The sequence below is a fragment of the Pipistrellus kuhlii genome, unplaced genomic scaffold (assembly GCF_014108245.1).
Source record: "Pipistrellus kuhlii isolate mPipKuh1 unplaced genomic scaffold, mPipKuh1.p scaffold_m20_p_2, whole genome shotgun sequence".
In the NCBI taxonomy this organism is placed as follows: domain Eukaryota; kingdom Metazoa; phylum Chordata; class Mammalia; order Chiroptera; family Vespertilionidae; genus Pipistrellus; species Pipistrellus kuhlii.
In genome coordinates this window covers 18,408,940-18,428,391 of record NW_023425515.1, presented here as the reverse complement: position 1 = coordinate 18,428,391, position 19,452 = coordinate 18,408,940, and the positions used below count along the sequence as shown (strand labels likewise).

General features: G+C 53.8%; 1 protein-coding gene across 1 annotated transcript in view; it reads left to right on the top strand.

Moving 5' to 3' along the window:
* The first annotated feature begins 1,176 nt into the window (after positions 1 to 1,176).
* RARRES1 (retinoic acid receptor responder 1) overlaps positions 1,177 to 19,452 on the top strand; it is a 29,158-nt gene continuing 10,882 nt past the window's right edge. Inside the window, exons 1-2 of the mRNA XM_036444091.2 lie at positions 1,177 to 1,508; positions 18,136 to 18,198. Coding sequence (XP_036299984.1) covers positions 1,227 to 1,508; positions 18,136 to 18,198 — 345 coding nt within the window. The 5' untranslated portion in view covers positions 1,177 to 1,226. The remainder of the gene's footprint in view (positions 1,509 to 18,135; positions 18,199 to 19,452) is intronic.

Below are 19,452 nucleotides of genomic sequence, written 5' to 3'. Positions count from 1 at the left end.
AGTTCTTGCCAATGGAATCTAAGCAGGAGTGTGCTGTGGGACTTCTAGGAAGTCCGTAGCTGTTGACTAGAGCTCAGCTTGCCCTAAGACAGGGGCATGCCTTTGGGATGTGGGATAAAAGATCTGGCAACAACATCACCGACCTGGCAATGCCAACCACACATTGCCTACCACCCCATCCCAACCTCTTTTCATATATACACACACACACACACACACACACACACACAGTTGATTTTTTACAGGGAGGAAGGGAGAGGGAGAGGGAGAGGGAAAGGGAGAGGGAGAGGAAGAGGGGGAGAGAGAGGGAGAGATCAATGATGAGAGACAATCTTTGATCCGCTGCCTCCTGCACGCCTCCTATTGGGGATCAAGTCCAAAATCCAGGCATGTGCCCACTCCAGAATCGAACCCAGTGACCTCCTGGTTCATAGGTCGAAGCTCAACCACTGAACAACACAGGCCGGGCTGGGCTTTCTCTCTGGTCCGTGGGTTTAAAACAATGGCAGCTCACCCCTTCACTGCCACGTGTCCAAAAACTTATGTCAACACCCTAGCTCGTGCACACCCCGCTGGAATCCGGCTTCCACGCCCAGCCAATGGGCTCCGCACCCGGGCTATGGGTGACCTATTTGTTTCAAAGTCCTCCTGGTCCTGATCTGACTCTGCTCTGCTGACAGCTCCAGCTCCCTCCGCAGCCCCAGCGCTCCAGCCAAACCACCCTCCTCCCCTTTCCAGGTCACTGTCCCCCTCTCCAGGTCACTGCGCCACAGGGACCCCAAAATGCCCGTCCCCACGTTCACCCTGCGGGAGGGCACAGCGCCAAGCCTGGGGGAAGAACGGACGGAGCAGTGAAACCCTGAGTTTGGAGATGACAGCCACCGCGGGGGAGGAACTCTAGGTGCGCGAGCCAGGCCAGAGGGAGGTGCTGGGTGGCGCCGAGTGGGCCGCGCTCCCCTGTGGGGAGGCGTCTCCACGGCCCCCGGGTCCCGAACCCGGGTCACCCAGGCGCCACGTCCGGGCTCTAGGCCCCGCCACCTGCTGCCCCGGGGCCCCCGCAGGGCGCAGAGGCGCGGGGTCTGCGGGAACCCCCGGAGGGCGCGGCCCGTGGGGACCCGGCTCCCTGCAGGGCCGCCCGGGGGCGGGGAGGGGAGGGGCCGCGCGGCCCTATTTCCCCAGCGCCGCTCCAACCCCGCCCGTGGACCGCAGCGCCAGCTCCCGCGTCCATGCAGCCCCGCCAGCAAGCGCTGCCCGCGCCCGGGGGCCCGCGCCCCGCCGCCCCGCTGCCCGCGCTGCTGCTGCTGCTGCTGCTGGCCCTCCGGGGCGCGGCGGCGGCCCCCGCGGGCTCCGAGGCTCCCGGCGAGGCCTCGGGGTGGCAGCTGGACCCCGAGCTCCCGCACGGGCTGCTGCAGAAGGCGGCGCGCGCGGCGCTGCACTTCTTCCACTTCCGCGCGGGCTCGCCCTCCGCGCTGCGGGCGCTGGCCTCCGTGCAGCGGGGCCGCGCGCGGGTGAGTGCGGGGAGGGTTGGGGGTGGACCAGCGGGGCCGTGCGCGGGTGTGTGCGGGGAGGGTTGGGGGTGGACCAGCGGGGCCGTGCGCGGGTGAGTGCGGGGGGACCCGGGGGACGCGGCGGGCGCGCCGGGGGGACCCGCCACGCGCCGAGCGGGTGGTGACGGCGAGGGGCGCGCGCCGAGGCCGGGCTGGAGCCTGGGCGCCCCGCGGTTCCCAGGCCTTCGAGGCGCACATCGGAGCTCAGAGCCCCTGGAAAACGGGCTGGTTCTTCCCGGCTTTGGCGAGGCCATTCGCTTTTCCCAGGGCATCTCCTGCACCTGGGAGAGGTGTCTGGGGAAACTGAGGAACAGACCCACAGGCAAGGCTTGCTCCTGTCTGGGGATGCCCAGGGTTGGGGTGGCCACGGCGGGCGCGACACCCAGTGGCTGCAGCGGAAGCCCGGGCGGGATTTGCAAATTCTAAGTTAATACTCACGCCCGGCCGCCGGCAGAGGAGCTTGGCCTTTGCGAGGCTCCGGGATGTGGCCGGAGTGGACACGCCTTCCTGAGCAGGAACCTCGGTGATGCGGCGCCTGCCTTCATCTAATGGGAGCGGGCGAACCGGGCTGTTTTCCATGTGGACCGGATGAGCGAGAAGGTTACAGCTGGTGGTGGGGTTGCTGATTACAAGGCGTTGGCTGTGGCCCTAGCTGTAGCTACATTGTTCTCTTCACCTAGATACAGTGGTCGGCAAACTCACTAGTCAATATAGCCAAATAGCAACAGTACAATGATTGAAATTTCTTTGGAGAGCCAAAGTTTTTAAATTTATTCTTCTAACGCCACTTCTTCAAAATAGACTCACCCAGGCCATAGTATTTTGTGGAAAAGCCACACTCAAGGGGCCAAAGAGCCACAGTTTGCCAACCACAGAACTAAAAGGTTACAAACAGAACTACACTGAGGTCTGCCCCCAAACTCACCATTCTCCCTCCTCGGACTCTCAAACATTCCGGAGAGCCTGCAGCCTCAGCCTCAGAGAATCTAGGCTTGAGTGTGGTGTATAAATGGGTAGAGTTTTAAAGCGGAGTCAGGAGGATTCTAGTCGGAGATTGTTCTCGAACGAGTGCCAGACACAGGGGTAGGGAAGGCCATCAGGAGGCTCAGCCCTGGTTCCACAAAGTCTTAATTCTGCAGCTAGAGTGGCTCCATGTACTGAATGAGGAAATCAAATCCTTTCTAGGAAAAGGCTACCTATTCTTGTCACCTGTTTTTAAAAATCCTTGCTGTCTTGGGGAGAAAAAGGTTCCGTTTTACTAGCCCAACAAACCAGTGAGTCCAGAGCTTTGGAACTCTGTCTCCAAGTAGCAGAGAGCAGCCCCCGCCCAGAGGGCATTCCTGATACCTGCTCCCGGGTTACCAGCAGGGGGATTCCCTACAGAAAACCAGCTCAGATGCCATTAGGGACTTCCAGTGCCAAGGATCTCTAGAGGCCACAGTGGTTTCAGTTCCTCCCAGGAATTCAGTGAAATTATTTTCCTGCCTCCTCCAAATATCACCACAAGGGCTCACCTCCAGGTGATCCAGGCAGCCTGGGGCAGGCTGTGTCTTCAGCTTGTGACAACAGCACGCCAGGATCCTTGGGGGTGGCAGAAGCAGAAGAGGGGGCCCAGAGTGAGTGCCGGCTCTCACTGAGGCACTGCCGTGGACTGCCTTCCCAAAATATTGGGGTGAAGGGGGTCAGCAGGTGAGGTACTGTAGGGAACCCACATTCCAGCGCCTTGCTTTGCCTCCAAGGAGCTGCACAACCTGCAGAGAAGGTCCTGTGAGTCCTTTCCGGCTATTTTCCCACTTGGAATGGAAACAATTCATGTCCTGCCCACCACGCCAGTTATCCTTAAGAGCCGTATAAGGTGATCTGAGCACCAATTGTAAAGTATAAAAAGGTTAGTTACCATTAGACTGAGGGACAGGCCATTCATCCACTCGTTTATTGAGCACTTACTGTGTGCCAGGCCCTGGGCTAGGTAGTAAGTATGGCCCTACCCTAGGTTGGGGTGGGATCAGTAGGAAGGCCTCTGAGAATCGCTCAGTTCGGCAGCCACTCGGCTGCCTTAGTGAGGAGCAGCGACCCCACCCTCATGAAGCTTTCAGTGTAGCAACTTAGTAATTTCTACTTATGAGGCCAAAGCATTGATAAGTGAAAATGGCAGGTCCCCAAAACTCAGGTTTGCAGTCTTTATCCAGTCAGTGTTGTCAGGTTACCGAAGGAGGAACGCACCAGGCCAGAATGGTGAGGGATTACGAATTTATTCGATCAGCCGCACACCAGGTGGCTGAGCCAGGATGGCTCCAGCACCCAGTGACAGGAGTCGGCGGTCTGTAAATGGCTTTTGGCGGGCTTTTTGGGGCGGAGAGTTCTCTGTGCAGGTTCGGATTCTGGGCAGTCCGATGGGAGAGAGAACGGTCTTAGCAAGCGGATTGTGGTCTAGGCAAGTGGAATGCCCACTGTGAAGTGGTCTAAAGGCCGGTTCCTGGGGGAGGGGTATTGATTCGATTATCTGATCAGACCTAAGAAGTGCCTTTTCAGAGTGAGTGCTCCGTGTCTGTGGTGCATCCAGGACTGACCCCAGGGTGAGCAGGGGGCTGGGTGGGTGAAAAGCACAGCTGGAGGGGTCCCTCTCCATCCTCAGGGTCAGCATGTCCCTTTGTAAGACAAGATGCTGGGGCCAAGTCAGAGTTTTCAAACGAATGGCCCACTAGTAGGTTATGGAATCAATTTAGTAGGTAGCAGTTGTTTTGTGTGGTTTTTGTTTGTTTTTACTGCAATCATTTGGAATACCAACTGTTAGGGTACATTGCAGAAATACCAGTAAGTAGTACCTTAAAATGTTTCAAATATATATGTATGAACTAGGTCATTATGAAGAATGTGGTTATATATTATTTCAGAGAGGAAGGGAGAAAGAACATTAATGATGAGAGGGAATCATTGATCGGCTGCCTTCTGCACATGGCCCCCAACCCCCTGCCCTCTCTGAGGGAGCAGCAACCTGGCATGTGCCCTGACCAGGAATTGAACTGTGACCTCTTGGTTCATGGGGCTGAAGAATGTGGTTCTTTCTATGGGTTTCTCAGCTGAACAAAATTGAAAGCCGGTGAACCAAATTATTAAGATATCTCTCAGCTCCAAAATGCCATGATGCTTTCAGTGGCCGACAAACTCATTAGTCAACAGATCCAAATATCAACCCTACCACAATTGAAATTTCTTTTGAGAGCCCAATTTCTTAAACTTAAACTTCTTGTAATGCCACTTCTTCAAAATAGACTTGCCCAGGCCGTGGTATTTTGTGGAAGAGCCACACTCAAGATGCCAAAGAGCCGCATTTGGCTCTCAAGCCGCAATTTGCCCACCAAGGTGCTAAGTGATTCCTTGGTTCTGCAAGAATCCCTCATTATAGACACACTGTTGCCCTCTAGTGGTGGAATGTAGTAATGGCTGTGGCAGGAACTGTAAGTATAAGAAATCAGTGCTAACTGGTGAAGAGCAAGTGAGCATTCTGTTTTGCTTTGTTTACTGATTGAAGAAGTCACAGCCCCCGGGTTCTGTTCCCTCGCTGCCCACGCCTGATGCTATCTCCTTCCTGGCCTTACCCTCATCTTCCACGACCCAGGAAGCTGCTACTTTTGTGATACACATGGCACAGCCTCGGAGTCAACGGTGGGCCATTGGGCATGGTGCTACTTGGGGTATCCTGGATCAGGCTCACTCCCCACTACTCACTTATAGACAAGTCTCCTCTGGCCACTCAGCAAGCCCTGGGACCTCTGGCCCCTGCTGGAGCAGCCCGCGAGGGGCCAGCCCTTTCCTGGCGTGGAGAGAGGCGGGCTGATCAACCCACTGGTGAATCAGCTGGGGTTTGGGGCTGGGTCACTCCAGGGGAATTACAAACATAATTGAAACAATTGACCAAAGTGTGGTGGAGAGTTATACACATCCCTGAATAGCTTCCATTTGAATTAAAGTCCATTTGAATGTAAAGGTATCCCCTGTCTTTGGGGATAAGGCTAAGGCTACTTCATTGTAGTTTCTATCGTGAGAAGACACACCTAGGAGGGGCTGTGATATGTGTGTGGTTTACTTACCATGGAGGGAGCACGTGCTGAGAACACAGTGCTTCCTCCTCTACTTTTCCTTCCCTTTTCTGGCTCAACCTTGACTTCACCTGCACCCAATTCAACAGCAAGAGTTTGAGAGACCTTATCGATTCCTTCTTCAGCGTTTAACTTGGATTGCATGGACGTGGCATCTTTTTTGCTGCCCTCTCTTCACCAGTTTATATAACGTTTACCTGTGCAATGAGGTTATACGTACCCCCCCCCCCCCCCCCCGCCTTAAGCAAGTTTGGAAGCAAAACAAGTGACTTTGGTCAAGCAGCAGGCGGCCCCCAGGCAGGCAGGCTGGGCTCAGGTCCCGGTTCCTGCGGGCGCCCGTCCCTGTGGCCGACGGCAGACAGGAGCCTGTCCTCTGAGCCACAGGCAGTTAGGGGACCGCCTAGCCTGCTAAGAAAAGCCTTCCTTTATCACCGTTCCTTCTACAAAGCACTACAGTACCGCACGATCCATCTAATTACTGCTCTCCTTGAAGTCTTCTCTCCACTAATGCCGACAGTTCGGAGATGATTGTTCACAAGAATAGGAAAGCAGCACATTAAGGAAAAACTGGAGCAGGAGACAGGCCGCAATGAAAACGGAGCGGGGAGAGATCAGTAATAAAACGCGGACGTGAAATGATCTTCCCCTTCATGCAAGGAAGGCTCCTAAGTGCTTTTACAGACCTCACGAAAGAACAGGCGTGGGGGTGGGGTTGCGAGACGAACATGGCTCTTCAGCTCCCTCACACTGCCCTGCGGGGGGAAACCTAAGGATCCTGCAGGCACAGAACAGGAAGCTCTGGCCCTCCTTCTTGCCCCAGCCCTGCTGTTGGTGGGGTGCAGGTGTGTACCCACAGTCTCCGCCCCGCCTCCTGCCTGACTGCAGAGTCTGAGTCCAGCTTGCGGTAGGGCAGGCCACCTGGCCCTGGAGCCTGGATTTTGGCCTTGGCCTCCTTGGCTCTTTGCCCCGGTCACCCGAGCCAGTTGCTCCTGGATGCCATTAACCAGCTTATAATAAAATAGAGGCCCGGTACATGAAAATTCATGCACTGGAGCGGGGGGGAGGGTCCCTCAGCCCAGCCTGCCCCCTCTCACAGTCTGGGAGCCCTCAGGGACAGGAAGAAATTTGGCAATCAGGGGAAGGCAACACCCATCACACCTCTGCTGCTGCCACTGCTGCCAGCGCAAGCCTCAGCCCAGCCTGGTTACCTGAGCCTCGGGCAGTCCTGGGTGGCTGGGCAGCCAACATTTGAGGCTTGCCTGGGCCTTGGGCTAGCCCTAGGCAGCTGGGGTGCTGAGGGGACTGGGGGACTCCAGAGGCAGGTGCAAGGCGAGGCCAGGCCTGCCTGGGGGTGGCCTGGCCTTGCCATTTATCTGCCACCCTGGCAGGGCTGAGGGGACTGGGCCCTGCCATCTTGTGGCTGTGGGCACCGCCATATTTGAGGTGGCCATTAGCATATTCCTTCTTTATTGGCTGTGGGTGCCATCATATTTGAGGGTGGGACAGTCAATTAGCATATTCCCTCCTTATTGGCTGTGGGCACTGCCATCTTTGTGATGGCATGAGGGTCAATTAGCATATTCCCTCTTTATTAGATAGGATTGTTTGAACCACAAACGTTTTTTACCAGCCTGCAACGTTTTCCACTTGTCTTGCTACATGTGGTGTCTTAGGTAAGGATGCATGTGATTGTAGTGTTCGTTGCGACCCCAAATCCACACCCTACCACCCCTGGTGGTAGGGTGTGGATTTAACCACCAGGAGGTGGGCTTGGCTGCACGCTCTTCCTCAAATGGCCCATGTTGTTCTGCTGAAGAGCAAATGGAAACACTCAGCCGCAGAAAGATGGTATTTATGAGACATGGAATGTCAAACACACAAACACACACACACACACACACACACTCACACTCCCTGATCTCAGCATGTTGGCAATGACTCACCCTGGAGATTTATGCAGCCTTGACGTTTGTTTGCGTTTGCGATGGGCCTGAGATGAAGAGGTCTGTGCAGAGCTGGACTCAGAGTGGTGGGGTCGTAACCACAGCAGCTCTCCGCTCTGGGTGCCTGTGGTTGTTTGGAAAGACTCTAGTCAGTAAAGCCACGTTATGTAAGGGAGTCTTTGCCATCTCTGTGTGCAAGATGCATGCGATTCCATCCCAAATTTCAAGGGGACTTGCCCACCCAGAACAGGCCATTTATGATCACAAGCAACTTTGTCTCTGTATTAGCTCCACTGCTGTAACAAATATCACCTACTTCAAACTTGGTAGCATATTTATTCTCTTACAATTCTGGTCAAAATTCCGAAATGGATCTCACTGTGCTAAGATCAAAGTTTTGGAAGGACAGTGCTCTTTCTGGAGACTCGACGAGATCCACTTCCTTGGCTTCTCCGGCTTCTAAAGGCCACCTGCACTCCTTGGCTCCTGGCCCCATCCCCCCATCTTCAACGCCAGCAGCGAAGCATCCCCTCAATGCAAGCCTACTGACTCCTTCCTGTAAAGACCCTGGCTACTCTGCCCGTCACACTGGCCAAGTGCCCTTTGCCATGTAAAGGGATTAGGCGGTGGGCACCTTCAGGGGTGATTGTCAGCCAGCCTACCACAACCAGCTCCGGGCGGCTGAGCACATGCAGGAACATTGCTGGACAAGGGAGGATTGTCAGCTCTTGCTCCACCTCTTGCCAGGCTGAGCTCCGCAGCCCAGGTGATCTCCTCACCTCTGAAAGTGCCTGTCCTTCCCACCCTGCTGTTGGCCAGGCTGCTTTCTGCTTGTTCCTCTACAGCCAGTTCATTTCTGCTCTGTACGTGTGCCTGCTTCTGCAGGGCGGAAGGCAGTATGACTCTACTTCCTCCACAGCACTAGCTGGCATAGGGCCCTGCAAGAGACAAATGTCAAACATTTTATTTTATTTTTAAATATTTCCTGAATACTTTCTTTTTAAAAAATATATATATTTTATTGATTATTTTTACAGAGAGGAAGGGAGAGGGATAGAGAGTTAGAAACATCGATTAGCTGCCTCTTGCATACCCCCTACTGGGGATGTGCCCACAACCAAGGTACATGCCCTTGACCAGAATCGAACTTGGGACCTTTCAGTTCACAGGCCGACACTCTATCCACTGAGCCAAACCGGTTTTGGCAAATATCAAACATTTTAAAAGGAAAAAGGAAAGCAAAGGTAGCTGGAAGGGTGCTGAGACCATTGGACACCTGGAACAGGAGGCCAGGCCAGGCTCTAACCATTCCTGGCCAACTGGAGGAGGGAGGGAGAGTCCACTCCTCACCTCCTCCTCACAACCAGACTTTCCTACTCAGCCCCGCCCTGAGCCGGCGGGAAAGCAGAGAACACAGCTTGAGGCCATTCCCACTCTGGCTCCTGGCAAAGAGCCAAGGCACCCACCATTGGCTAAACACAGATGGACACATGGGGCACCATCTCTTTCTCTCTCTCTCTCCACCTTAACCTCCTGGAGCCAAGTGTCCCTGTGCAAACATCTGCTGGGGAGCCCCTGGATGGGCCCTGACCCGAAAGTCAACAACTTCGGCTGCATGCACTACACTCGCTCTGTCTGGGGTGCCCTGCCTGAGAGAGGGGAGATGCAGGAAGAGGAGCCTGGGCTATCATGTTAGACACTGACGCGCGCTCTGTCCGGACATAAGACAGCACAGCAGTTTCTATCCACAGATGGGCTGTTTACTTGTCTCCAAGCTAAGCCTGACTCATAAAGCTAACCTTCTCCAGCGAAGACGTTTTCTCTCACACGACATTTATGTTCTCTTCCCAGCTCTGGGGGCCGCGGGGGACGTTTAGAAGCGAGTCTGTCAGGCCAGGGAGGCCCAGGAGGGGAGGGGAGCGGCCCCTGGGGGTTTGACCGCCCGCCGCCCGCCCCAACCTGCAGCCGTGAACTTGAAGTTGTCACCGCGGACTCTGAGGCAACACGGTGGGACCCTGCTGAGCGTCCGAAAGCAGAGGAACAAGGGACAGCCTCTCCCCACAGCGCAGCGCTTCTGTCCGAGATTCGCTTTGAGCAGAATCGCATCCTGGGAGAAGACCAGTGTTCTGGGGCTCCCTCCACGGCGGACAGCAATACAGGAATCTCTTTCACCGCCCGCGTGGAAAGAGCTCCAGTTCAGGGTTCGGGTTCTGGAGAAGGGCCGCACACAAATGAAGAGACTTGAGACTTGAAGAAATTCAACTTGGCGATACGGGGGGGCCAGGCGGTCGTCCAACTCTAGTGGGAGAACTACTCCTGCTCTGGCCCTGCCATCCCTTTTATTGAGGGTTTGGGGACACCGGCTTAGGCCACATAAACAGAAATTTACATGTAGCCCTTAGGCAGGAAATAACAGAAACTTACACGGGACAAACAAGGTGGAGGCTGCTTCAGCTAACACTATCTCAACTACAGGTTAGAACAATTAAGGTTGTTGACCAGCCTTCCTGGCTTCCTGTCAACATCTCATTTTTTAGTGAAACTGATTTGTTTTCCAGCACAGCAAGGCTTTTTTTTTTTTTTTTTTTTTTTTTTTTTTTAAGGTGGGGGTGTGTGTGTGTGTGCAGCTCTTCCCTTCGCTCCGAGGTTTGGAGTGACTTGACGAGGGGTGTACCATTTCCAAAATGTGTCTTGGAATAAACAGCACCCATGCTCCACCCCTCATCACGTCCCTCGGGTTTCCTGTTACTTAAACAAACAGTGTATCTTATCCACCGCAAACACAGTCCAGACTGGCGCTGGCGGCCTGCTCTCTGATCCGATCACCGGAGGACAAGCTGTGTGTGTGATGGGCACAGCCTCCCGCTGGAAGCAGACCCGCGTGGTGACGGTGCTTCTGGCATGTGTGGATGGACCGTGCGGGGGGTGCATAAAGCAGCAGCCGTTCCGGGGAGCGAGGAGGGATGCTCTGGGCGGGCTGTTTCTGCCCAGCCTGCCCTCTGCTCAGGAAAGCGCTTGTCACTGGAGGGCGCAGAGGGCAGGCCTGCCTCTGGGAGTCTCTAAGGCGCCAGGACCTGGCTCACCCGAGACTCCAATACATCCCACTTTGAGGTTATGATCCTACCCTTCGTTTAGTCCTGATGCCCTCAGGCGTTTGGAGAGAGCGCATGGCCCTGTCCGCATCCGGCTGCATTCTAGTGGCTGGCACGGAGCGACTCCCCACTTCCTGCTGCACCTCGGGGTCTCAGGGTCTCAGCTTCCAGAGAGAAGCCTCCATGCGAGGTGCATGGACCGGCAGCAGCAGCCCCTAGACGGGTTAACATGCACGCTCCCAGGTGCCAGCCAGGCTTCCTGACTCAGATCTCACAGGAGATTCTGTTGCAGCTCAAGTTTGAGACCCAAGTCCCTGCAGGAGGCCTCCTCCAGCCTGGCCCTCACCCACCATCGTGACCTCATGACCTTGACTCCCTCCCTCCCTTCCACTTCCTCTAAAAAAAAAAAAAAAAGGAAAACACAAAGATAACAGCAGTCTTCACCCCCAAGGGCCCTGGTGATGTAGTGAGTGGCACAGGTGCTGTGTAAGAACCACCACGTGTGGGTGGGAGAGCTCAGCTGTACATGTAATTGCTTTTATCATGATCCCTGCCCAGTGACTAGCGCAGGGGTCTTCAAACTTCTCTCATTATGAGAATCACCTGGTGGAGTTGTTAAAACACAGATTCCCGGATCCCAACTATAAGAAGTGCTATCAGGAATCTGTGTTTTAACACCTCCACCAGGTGATTCTCATAATGAGAGAAGTTTGAAGACCCCTGCAGCGGGATGCTTTACACTAGGGGTGTCGAACTCAATCAGAGAAGGGGCCAAAATCTAAAATCCAGCCTAAATCGCAGGCCGAATGGTTTACTGAACAGTCATAAACTGTCATTGTGATGGAAACGCAGCGGAGTGCAGTGATGACAGCGCGGTGCGGGCCACATTGCAAGGCCTGGCGGGACGGATTTGGCCCGCGGGCCTTGTGTTTGACACATGTGCTTTACACACAGCAGTGAGTAAGTGTTTGGTATTGATTTGATAAGGACTTGAGGGCCATTTTTTTCTGCCGAAGCAAGTACACACACTCACACATACACACACACACACACACGATGAGTTCAGTCCTTTGAAGGCATTCCTGATACACTTTCTCAAAAAGGAGATGAATGGCTTGTCTCCTCCCCCACCTCCAAGCTGACTGCAAGCAAAGCCCCAAATCCAAGTGCTGACCGCTCCCCTCAGGAGTCCATGGTGAGGCGTCGGGGGGTGGGAGGTACTCGAGGGGGAGGGCTGGATTCTGTCCTTATTCAGGGCAGCAAGAAAAACAAGAAAAAAAACAAAACAAAAAAAAAACAGGTTAGAACCCAAACTGTGTCATTAAAGGTCCCTGGTTGCCCAGCAATAGTTCTGGGGACAGTACCCGAGTCCCCTCTTCTGCAGACAGTAGGACTCCCCTCCCCCATCCTGTATTTCTTTCCCACACCTTCCCACCCTGCACCCTCTTTCAGTTACCTGCGGTCATCGCTGGTCCAAAAATACTAAATGGAAAATTCCAGACATAAACAATTCATAAGTTTAAATGGATGCTATTCTGAGTAGCGTGATGAAATCTCTGCCCCGGGCATGAATCATCCCTTCGCTGTATACACTGCGCCGTCACTCAGCAGCCACCGCCGTTATCAGATGTTTTAAGAGAGAAGGATGGCGAGGCCACAGTCACATCACTCCTTTGACAGCACATTGCTCTATTTTCTTATTAGTTATTGGTGCTAGTCTCTCCCGGTGCCTAATGTACAAATTAAACATTATCTATCGTAGGTAGGTAGGTGGGTAGGTATAGAAATAACATATATATATATGGGGTACCAGGTCTCCACTGGGGTTTTGGATGGTATCCCCTCCGATAAGCAGGGAGGACTGTAATTAAAAAGAAATCTGAGGCAAAGAGCTATTCGTCTCTTCAGGGCATCCTGTCTCAGGGTCATTGGCTTTGTTTGCCGAGTTTTCCTTTATATAGAGAGCCTTAACTCTGGAAAGTATGAGAACAATGTGCAGGCCTCTGGCTGCACTCGGAGAGAGGGATGTGAGACTTCCTGATCTGTTTCACAGATGGGCAGTCCCCTGGCGCCGGGGATGAGGGACTGGGACTGAGATCGGCTGCTCCAGGACCACTCCTTCCCTCGGGAGCCAGCCGGGACCCCCTCCTCCCAGCACCAGGTCGGCTCATGCAAAAAATGTCTGATTAGCTTTTGTGTTTGAAGAGTAGCTTTGCACCATGTGGCTGTAGCAACTTGGGGGGAAGACCACCTGACCTTGAGCTTCTAGATGTGAAGCCAACACACAATGGGCAGTTTACTCCTCAAATCTAATGCATCTATGTAAAAAAAAAAAAACAAAGACCAAAGCTTAAGATATGGGGAGGGAGCATCCATTGGAGTTACTTTGGACTTAATTTGCTGTTAAATGATTTCCTTTCTATTTTTTTTTTTTCCTCCCAAAATATATTTTTATTGATTTCAGAGAGAGAAAGGGAGAGGGAGAGAGAGAGAGAGAATCATTGATTGGCTGCCTCCTGCACATCCCACACTGGGGATTGAACCCACAACCCGGGCATGTGCCCTGACGGGGAGTCTGAGACCTCCTGGTTCATAGGTCCACACTCAAGCACGTGGGTCAGGGATGTTCTATGCTTTATAAAGCCTGGTGCTGTGCTTGCGGTCCAGGTACAAAGTGGAGGGAGCAACTTTTTGGTTCTGTCTTGTTTGTGTATTTATTCTCTCTCATGTCTCTTTTCATTCACCCAACCTCCCAGAGGCAACTACTAGAAACGGTCTTATGTGTATTATTCTGACTGCAGTGCTCCTAGAAAAGGCATTGTTGGTTTGTGTGCAAACTTGAATAAATGTATGCCATGCACTTTGTTGTTTCTGTTTTCAAGCAGAGCATTTAGGGTCTGTCTGTGTTGCCATATGTGTGGCCAGTTTGCATGGCATTCTATGGCGGGCACCCCCCGTTTACTTGCCCTCCCCTGCCCCCAGGAGGGGACACCAGATTGCCTCCAACTCCCCCCCACCACACACACACACACACACACACACACACACACACACACTCTGCCTCCAGGAGCATCCTCCTGTGAGGCCCTTATGAGGCCCTGTGCCAATTTCCATGGAGACAGAACCAGCAGTGAGGTAGCCAAGTTGGAGGGTGCAGGTAACTTGATTTGACCCTGTGGTCCAGACTGCACCCTCCTCCCATCCCCGGGCTGCCTCTGGGCACCCTCCCACCAGACACGCAGGAGCAATCTCTCCCATTCCGGCAAAGGATTGGCCCTGCCCTCTCTAACTCACTGCAGGCTGCTCATTGTGCTGGGGTACCTCACTGCCTCCTCGTGCTGGGGTACCTCACTGCTTCCTTGATTGTGTTTCTCCAGGTGCTCATGGGGCTGAGATGGCCTTCAGAGCTTTTGGCATCGCGGCCCGTGCAGTGCTCATGGTGGTCCCCTCGGGCCCGGCAGGCAGGCTGGCTGGCTGGCTGGCCTTCTGTAACACAAACATCCTTTCAATGTGGTTGGTTTAATAATGTCCTAATATGAAACGTGCTTTCTAGCGATAATTTCTGATCTTGAATTACAGAACTGTTTGTGTTTACATCAGTGGTTCTCAACCTTTCTAATGCCGCAAGCCTTTAATACAGTTCCTCATGTTGTGGTAACCCCCCAACCATAAAATTATTTTCGTTGCTACTTCATAACTGTAATTTTGCTACTGTTAATGAATCGTAATGTAAATATCTGTGTTTTCCGATGGTCTTAGGCTCTAACAGCTGTGGTTCTCAACCACTAGCAGGGTTGCCTAAGACCATTGGAAAACACAGATATGTAAAGGGTCGTGGCATTAGAAAGGTTGAGAGCCACTGGTTTCCATCCTAGTAAGACCCCTGTCTGCCCACCACATGCTTCTCTCCATTTGCAGTCCCCACCGTGGTCACCTGGCCGCCTGCAGCCCCTGCTCTGCACCGGACACCTCCTCGCTGCAGCACCAGCTCTCACCTTCCATCTCAGAGCAATCTTTTCAGTTCGCTTCCTCCCGGCCCCTGGCTTCCCATTTCTCTGAGGACAAATCCTCCCGGGAGCCTGCAGGGGCCGCTCCTGCCTCTTCCTGGGCCTGTCCTTCCTGAGGGCCCCTGACTGCCCTCCCGCCTGCCTCCAGCCATCTGCTCCTTCTGTGCTGAACCCTTTCCCAGTTCCCCTCCCCCAACCCCAGCCCCAAAGCCAATTCCTTCTTAATCTTCAGAGTTCAGACCCAAAGTTCAGCTGACTTCCCCATCCCGAGGCTGGATCCGTTCTCCAGTGACCCTTCCATAGCTCTTACCTCATCCAGAGTCAGATCCCGCAGTGCTGGGCCCTACGTCAGTCCTTCTCCCGACCTCACTGCCCAGGGCAGGGCCTTCTGTTCTGGGACTCTGCACCCAGGACACGCTCCCAAAAGGGGGACACCCAGCATGTCCCAGGGCGGATGGTGGACAAAGACCTCTTGGTCGCACAGTGATTTTAACCTGCGTGGAGCACAGTCCTAAAGCAACGGGAGCCTGAGACACATGGCACACCGTGTCCCCGAGGAAGGCCCGCAGGCCGAGAGGCCACTTATCTCCGGAGACCAGCCAGGCTCTGGGGAACTTGTGACTCAGAGGAAGGGAGAGAGGAGAGGCCTCGGTGGAGATAAAAGGGCTGCATCTTGATAGGGGACAAAGTGCCATCAGAAATATAAACATCTTATTCTGAGCAAAATGTAGATGCTTTTAAGAGGCCTAATTAAAACGAAGTAAGGAAATCAGATCGGCGAGGCAGGCAGCTCACAGGCTCTGCCACCCGGGCTCCCCTACAGAGGGTACGCATCCCTCCTCGCTTGCTTCCCTGTGCTTCCAAAAAGATAAGCCTTTTACTAAAAAAAGGTACGTGCCTTGGGGGGGAGAGGGGGGTATCAGGACCTGCCCAGTCAGGAATGTCTGATCAGATCTTGCTTGTCAGCACCTCGAGTCCTCGGATGGCGAGCCCAGTTTGATACCGATGCGCAGGCCGCCGGTCCTCAGAGTTCTCCCCGTGCGCATCTTCCTGGGGAGCTGGCCTCTACTTCTATACACTCGGCTGCCTCAGGGCGGCTGCCCTGTCCCCTGCACCAAAGATTGCACCTGCCAACTCGCCTTCCTCCTCCTCCTCTTCTCAGGAACGGCCCTGACCCCATCCACCCAACCAGCAGCCCGAGGGGCGTCCCTGACTCCCGTGAGAGGCCTGCACTCAGGGGGGCTCGAGGCTGAGGCCGCAGGAAGGGCTGCCTTCCGTGAGGAGGGGTTGTCCTGGGAGCCAGTGTGGCTGAGGGCTCTGTGTTTCTCTAACTTGGGCGGGGACAGTGACGTCCAGGAGACAGAGGCAGACGCCGGGGGCAGCCTTGTCACACACTGGCCCTTTCTATCCTTCATCTGCTCGTTGGAAGCTTCAGGAGCAAACCAACGTCAAAGCAGCCTTGCTGGGAATACCCCTTTTCATCCTTCCCTGGCCTCAGGCTCGGGGTTCTAAGGCAGGGCCTTCTCTCCCGCAGTGGGGGTTGTGCAAGAGGCAGCTGATCGATGTTTCTCTCTCATCGATATTTCTAACTCTCTATCTCTCTCTCTGTAAAAAAATCAATAAAATATATTAAAAAAAGAAAAAGAAAACGAGTCCTAAGCAAATTGCTCCTGGGCGCTGGATGCACCCCTCCCCCCCAGAAGCATTAATAAATACACGCATGTGTTAAATGTTCTTTATATAAATACCTTCCCCGGGATCCTATCCCTCCATTCTCCAGTTCCCTGGGATCCTTTAAGAATCTATAACAGTAACGGATGCTATCAGGTCTAGTTCAGCTCCATGCAGCACGCTCTCTTCTCTAGAAAATTCTCCTTTTACTGAACGATCATTTTGCACTAAAAAATGATAGCAACAAAAGTAGATGATGGTGTTCGGCCGGCATGGCTCAGTGGTTGAGCATCAATCTATGAACCAGGAAGTCACAGTTTGATTCCTGGTCAGGGCACATGCCCGGGTTGTGTGCTTCGTCCCCAGAGTGGGGCGTGCAGGAGGCAACTCTCTGAAAACAGAAAAAGAAAAAATAGATGGCAAACAATAGAAAGGCTGCCTAAACAGTTTAAATTGCTGTAATGGTCTGGGCATATCTACTCTAAAAATATGCATTGGAACCAATTCAAAAGCGTAAAAAAGGCTCAACATGAATTTCCAAAGTGTAGAAGGATCTCTGCTTGTGGAGGCTGCCAGGGGAGGAGAGACCCTAGCAGCTGAGGTCTGGTCCGATGGCAGTGCTTCCTGTCCCACATCTGACCTCACTGGTAGCTCCCTCTGCCACTCCTGAGCACGGGGGTGGCTGGTTCCTTCCATCCCCTGGGTCTCAGCTGATGTTTCATCTCCTCCCAGGCACCTTCCTCTACCACCTGCTGGTCCACAGACACAGGGAAAAGCCCTGCCACTGACAGCTACCTCTGTAAGGAAGGCCGGGGAACACTGAGGAAGGCAGGCCACTCCAGTCTGCCAATTCAGAGTCTGTTATGGGAAATTTACACACGAGGCCAGTCTCGTGCCCAATTATAAGGAGCAGGGCAGGATGGATGGGGAGCTGGGGTCAGAGGACGGAAACTGCTTCACATGCTTGTCCGGAGCCGGAACCAGCACGTTGTGAGCACAGTGAGAGCCCATCAGACGGTCTCTGATTTAGGGTAAGGTGACCAGACGTCCCGATTTTTAACAATTTGCCCCATGTCCCTCTGCGTTTTAAAAAAAGTCCCAATGTTTTTGGAAAGAAACATCGGGACTTTTTTTAAAACGCCGAGGGACACGGGGCAAATTGTTAAAAATCGGGACGTCTGGTCTGTTTAATTTAGGGGAGACATCCCTGTTCTGGCCCTGACCTAGCTCTCTGGTCTGGCAATGGCTGTGCCATGGAACAGCCTCTCCTCCATCCCACCTTGTAAGAGTAAAAGTAGTCACTCTGCCCCACCACTCCATTTCTTCTGTATCACCATCTGAAAGCCCATTATTTATTACCGGGCACGCCTGTTCCACCAGGAGCAGAGGAGGGAGACCGGGCCTGTCCCCCTCAGTGGCAGCCCTGGGCCCGGGACAGGTGTGGACGGGACTGAGGTTGGGGCACGCAGGTCCTCCCTGCACAGCCTGCACACACCTCTGTCCTCCTGGAGCTGCTCTCACACAGCCAACCTCCAGCCTCAGCACCACTGTTTCCCTTTCCCAGCCTCCCTCTCGTGAGGAGGTGCCCGCCAGCCAGCAACAAGGCAGGATCAGACCAAAACACGAGACCTTTTCTCCTAAAAAGCACTGGTATTATTCAGGCACGACTTCGACAGCAACCATTTCGGTGCCACGTTATCCCAGGAGAGTGGTTATTTGGATATGCAGACGTTAGCAGAGCTTCCACCGGCTAAGAGTCCGTTTCTGTTTTGCAGATTAATTCAAAGAAGGAATGCCAAGTTGACCTGGAGTTCACCACAGAGCGCTACAACCCAAAGGTAAGCTGCTGTCATTCGTGGGTCTTTTTGTTGTTGTTGATCCTCATCCGAGGATATTTCCCCACTGCTGATTAGAGAGAGTGGAAGGGGTTACGGGGGATGGAGAGAAACATCGATGTGAAAGAGACACACCAATTGGTTGCCTCCTACACAGGCCGACCAGGGCTGGGGATCGAACCTGCACCCCAGGTACATGCCCTTGACTAGAATCAAACTGGCTCCCTTCAGTCCTTGGGGCTGATCCTCTATCCAAATTGGTATCTTATTAGCAACTCGTACAAATTCATTTTTTTGAGTAAGAATACGAACACATACTGACGTAGAGGTGGGTTTTTTCCTGCCTTTGTTCTCAAGAACAGAGGAGCAGAGCGAGGCAGGAACTCCGGCCATGTCACAGCCTTCTGGGGGGCAGCATGGACAACAGCGCACACAGCATCACCCCTCCTTCCGAGGCCCCGGGAGGGAATCACAGCTCCCTCTGGTACCCCTCCCTAGCACCTCGGAGGCCTCGGAATGACTCACTCTTAAATGCCAACCGGTTCCTCTGCCGTCAGCTGGTGACATTTCTCGCTAGCAGAGCGCAGAGCGAGCGGCCAGCCCCAGAAGCTGCCTTACCCAGAGGCTTTCTGTGAGGCCCAGCGCGGGACAGTGCATCATCAGCCCCCACATCTGACCAGGCAGCCAGGGTCTGCCAATTCCTTTTTCCCTTTTCCCCGTCCTCAAGAGAGTAAACAGAAAACATACAAACCTCCATGCGCCGGGCTGGGCTGGGAGGCGGCAGCAGGGTGGAGGGAGACCAGCCAAACCCCCTCTCTGTGGTGCTGAGCCGAGGCAGCCAGGGAAGAGCAGGTGGCGGCCAGCATTGAAGTCTGGGGTGGCAGACCTGGGGGGTCGGGTGGGGGAGAGACAGCCATGACCCCCGGCCCGATGCTTCCGGAACATCGCTGCCGGCATTCAGAAAGAAGCCCTAACAAGACAACAGCAGGCTCTCCCTTTGCCAATTAACCGAAGGATTAAAATGTTTCTTAAAGCTTAAGGAAGACGCCTTTCGCTTTAGAGCTGCAAACTGAAAGCATCAGATTAAAGCGAAGGGGGGGGAACAATTACCAGATTATTTTGATCAGCAGTGTGTGTCTCTGAGGAGCACCGCTCGCTAATTGAAGTGTCCGTGTCAGGGGGTGGGGAGTCTTTCATCTCCAGAGGAGACAGCTTTGATTCCGCGGCGCTGATCTGGGGGGTAGAGAGAGGAAAGGA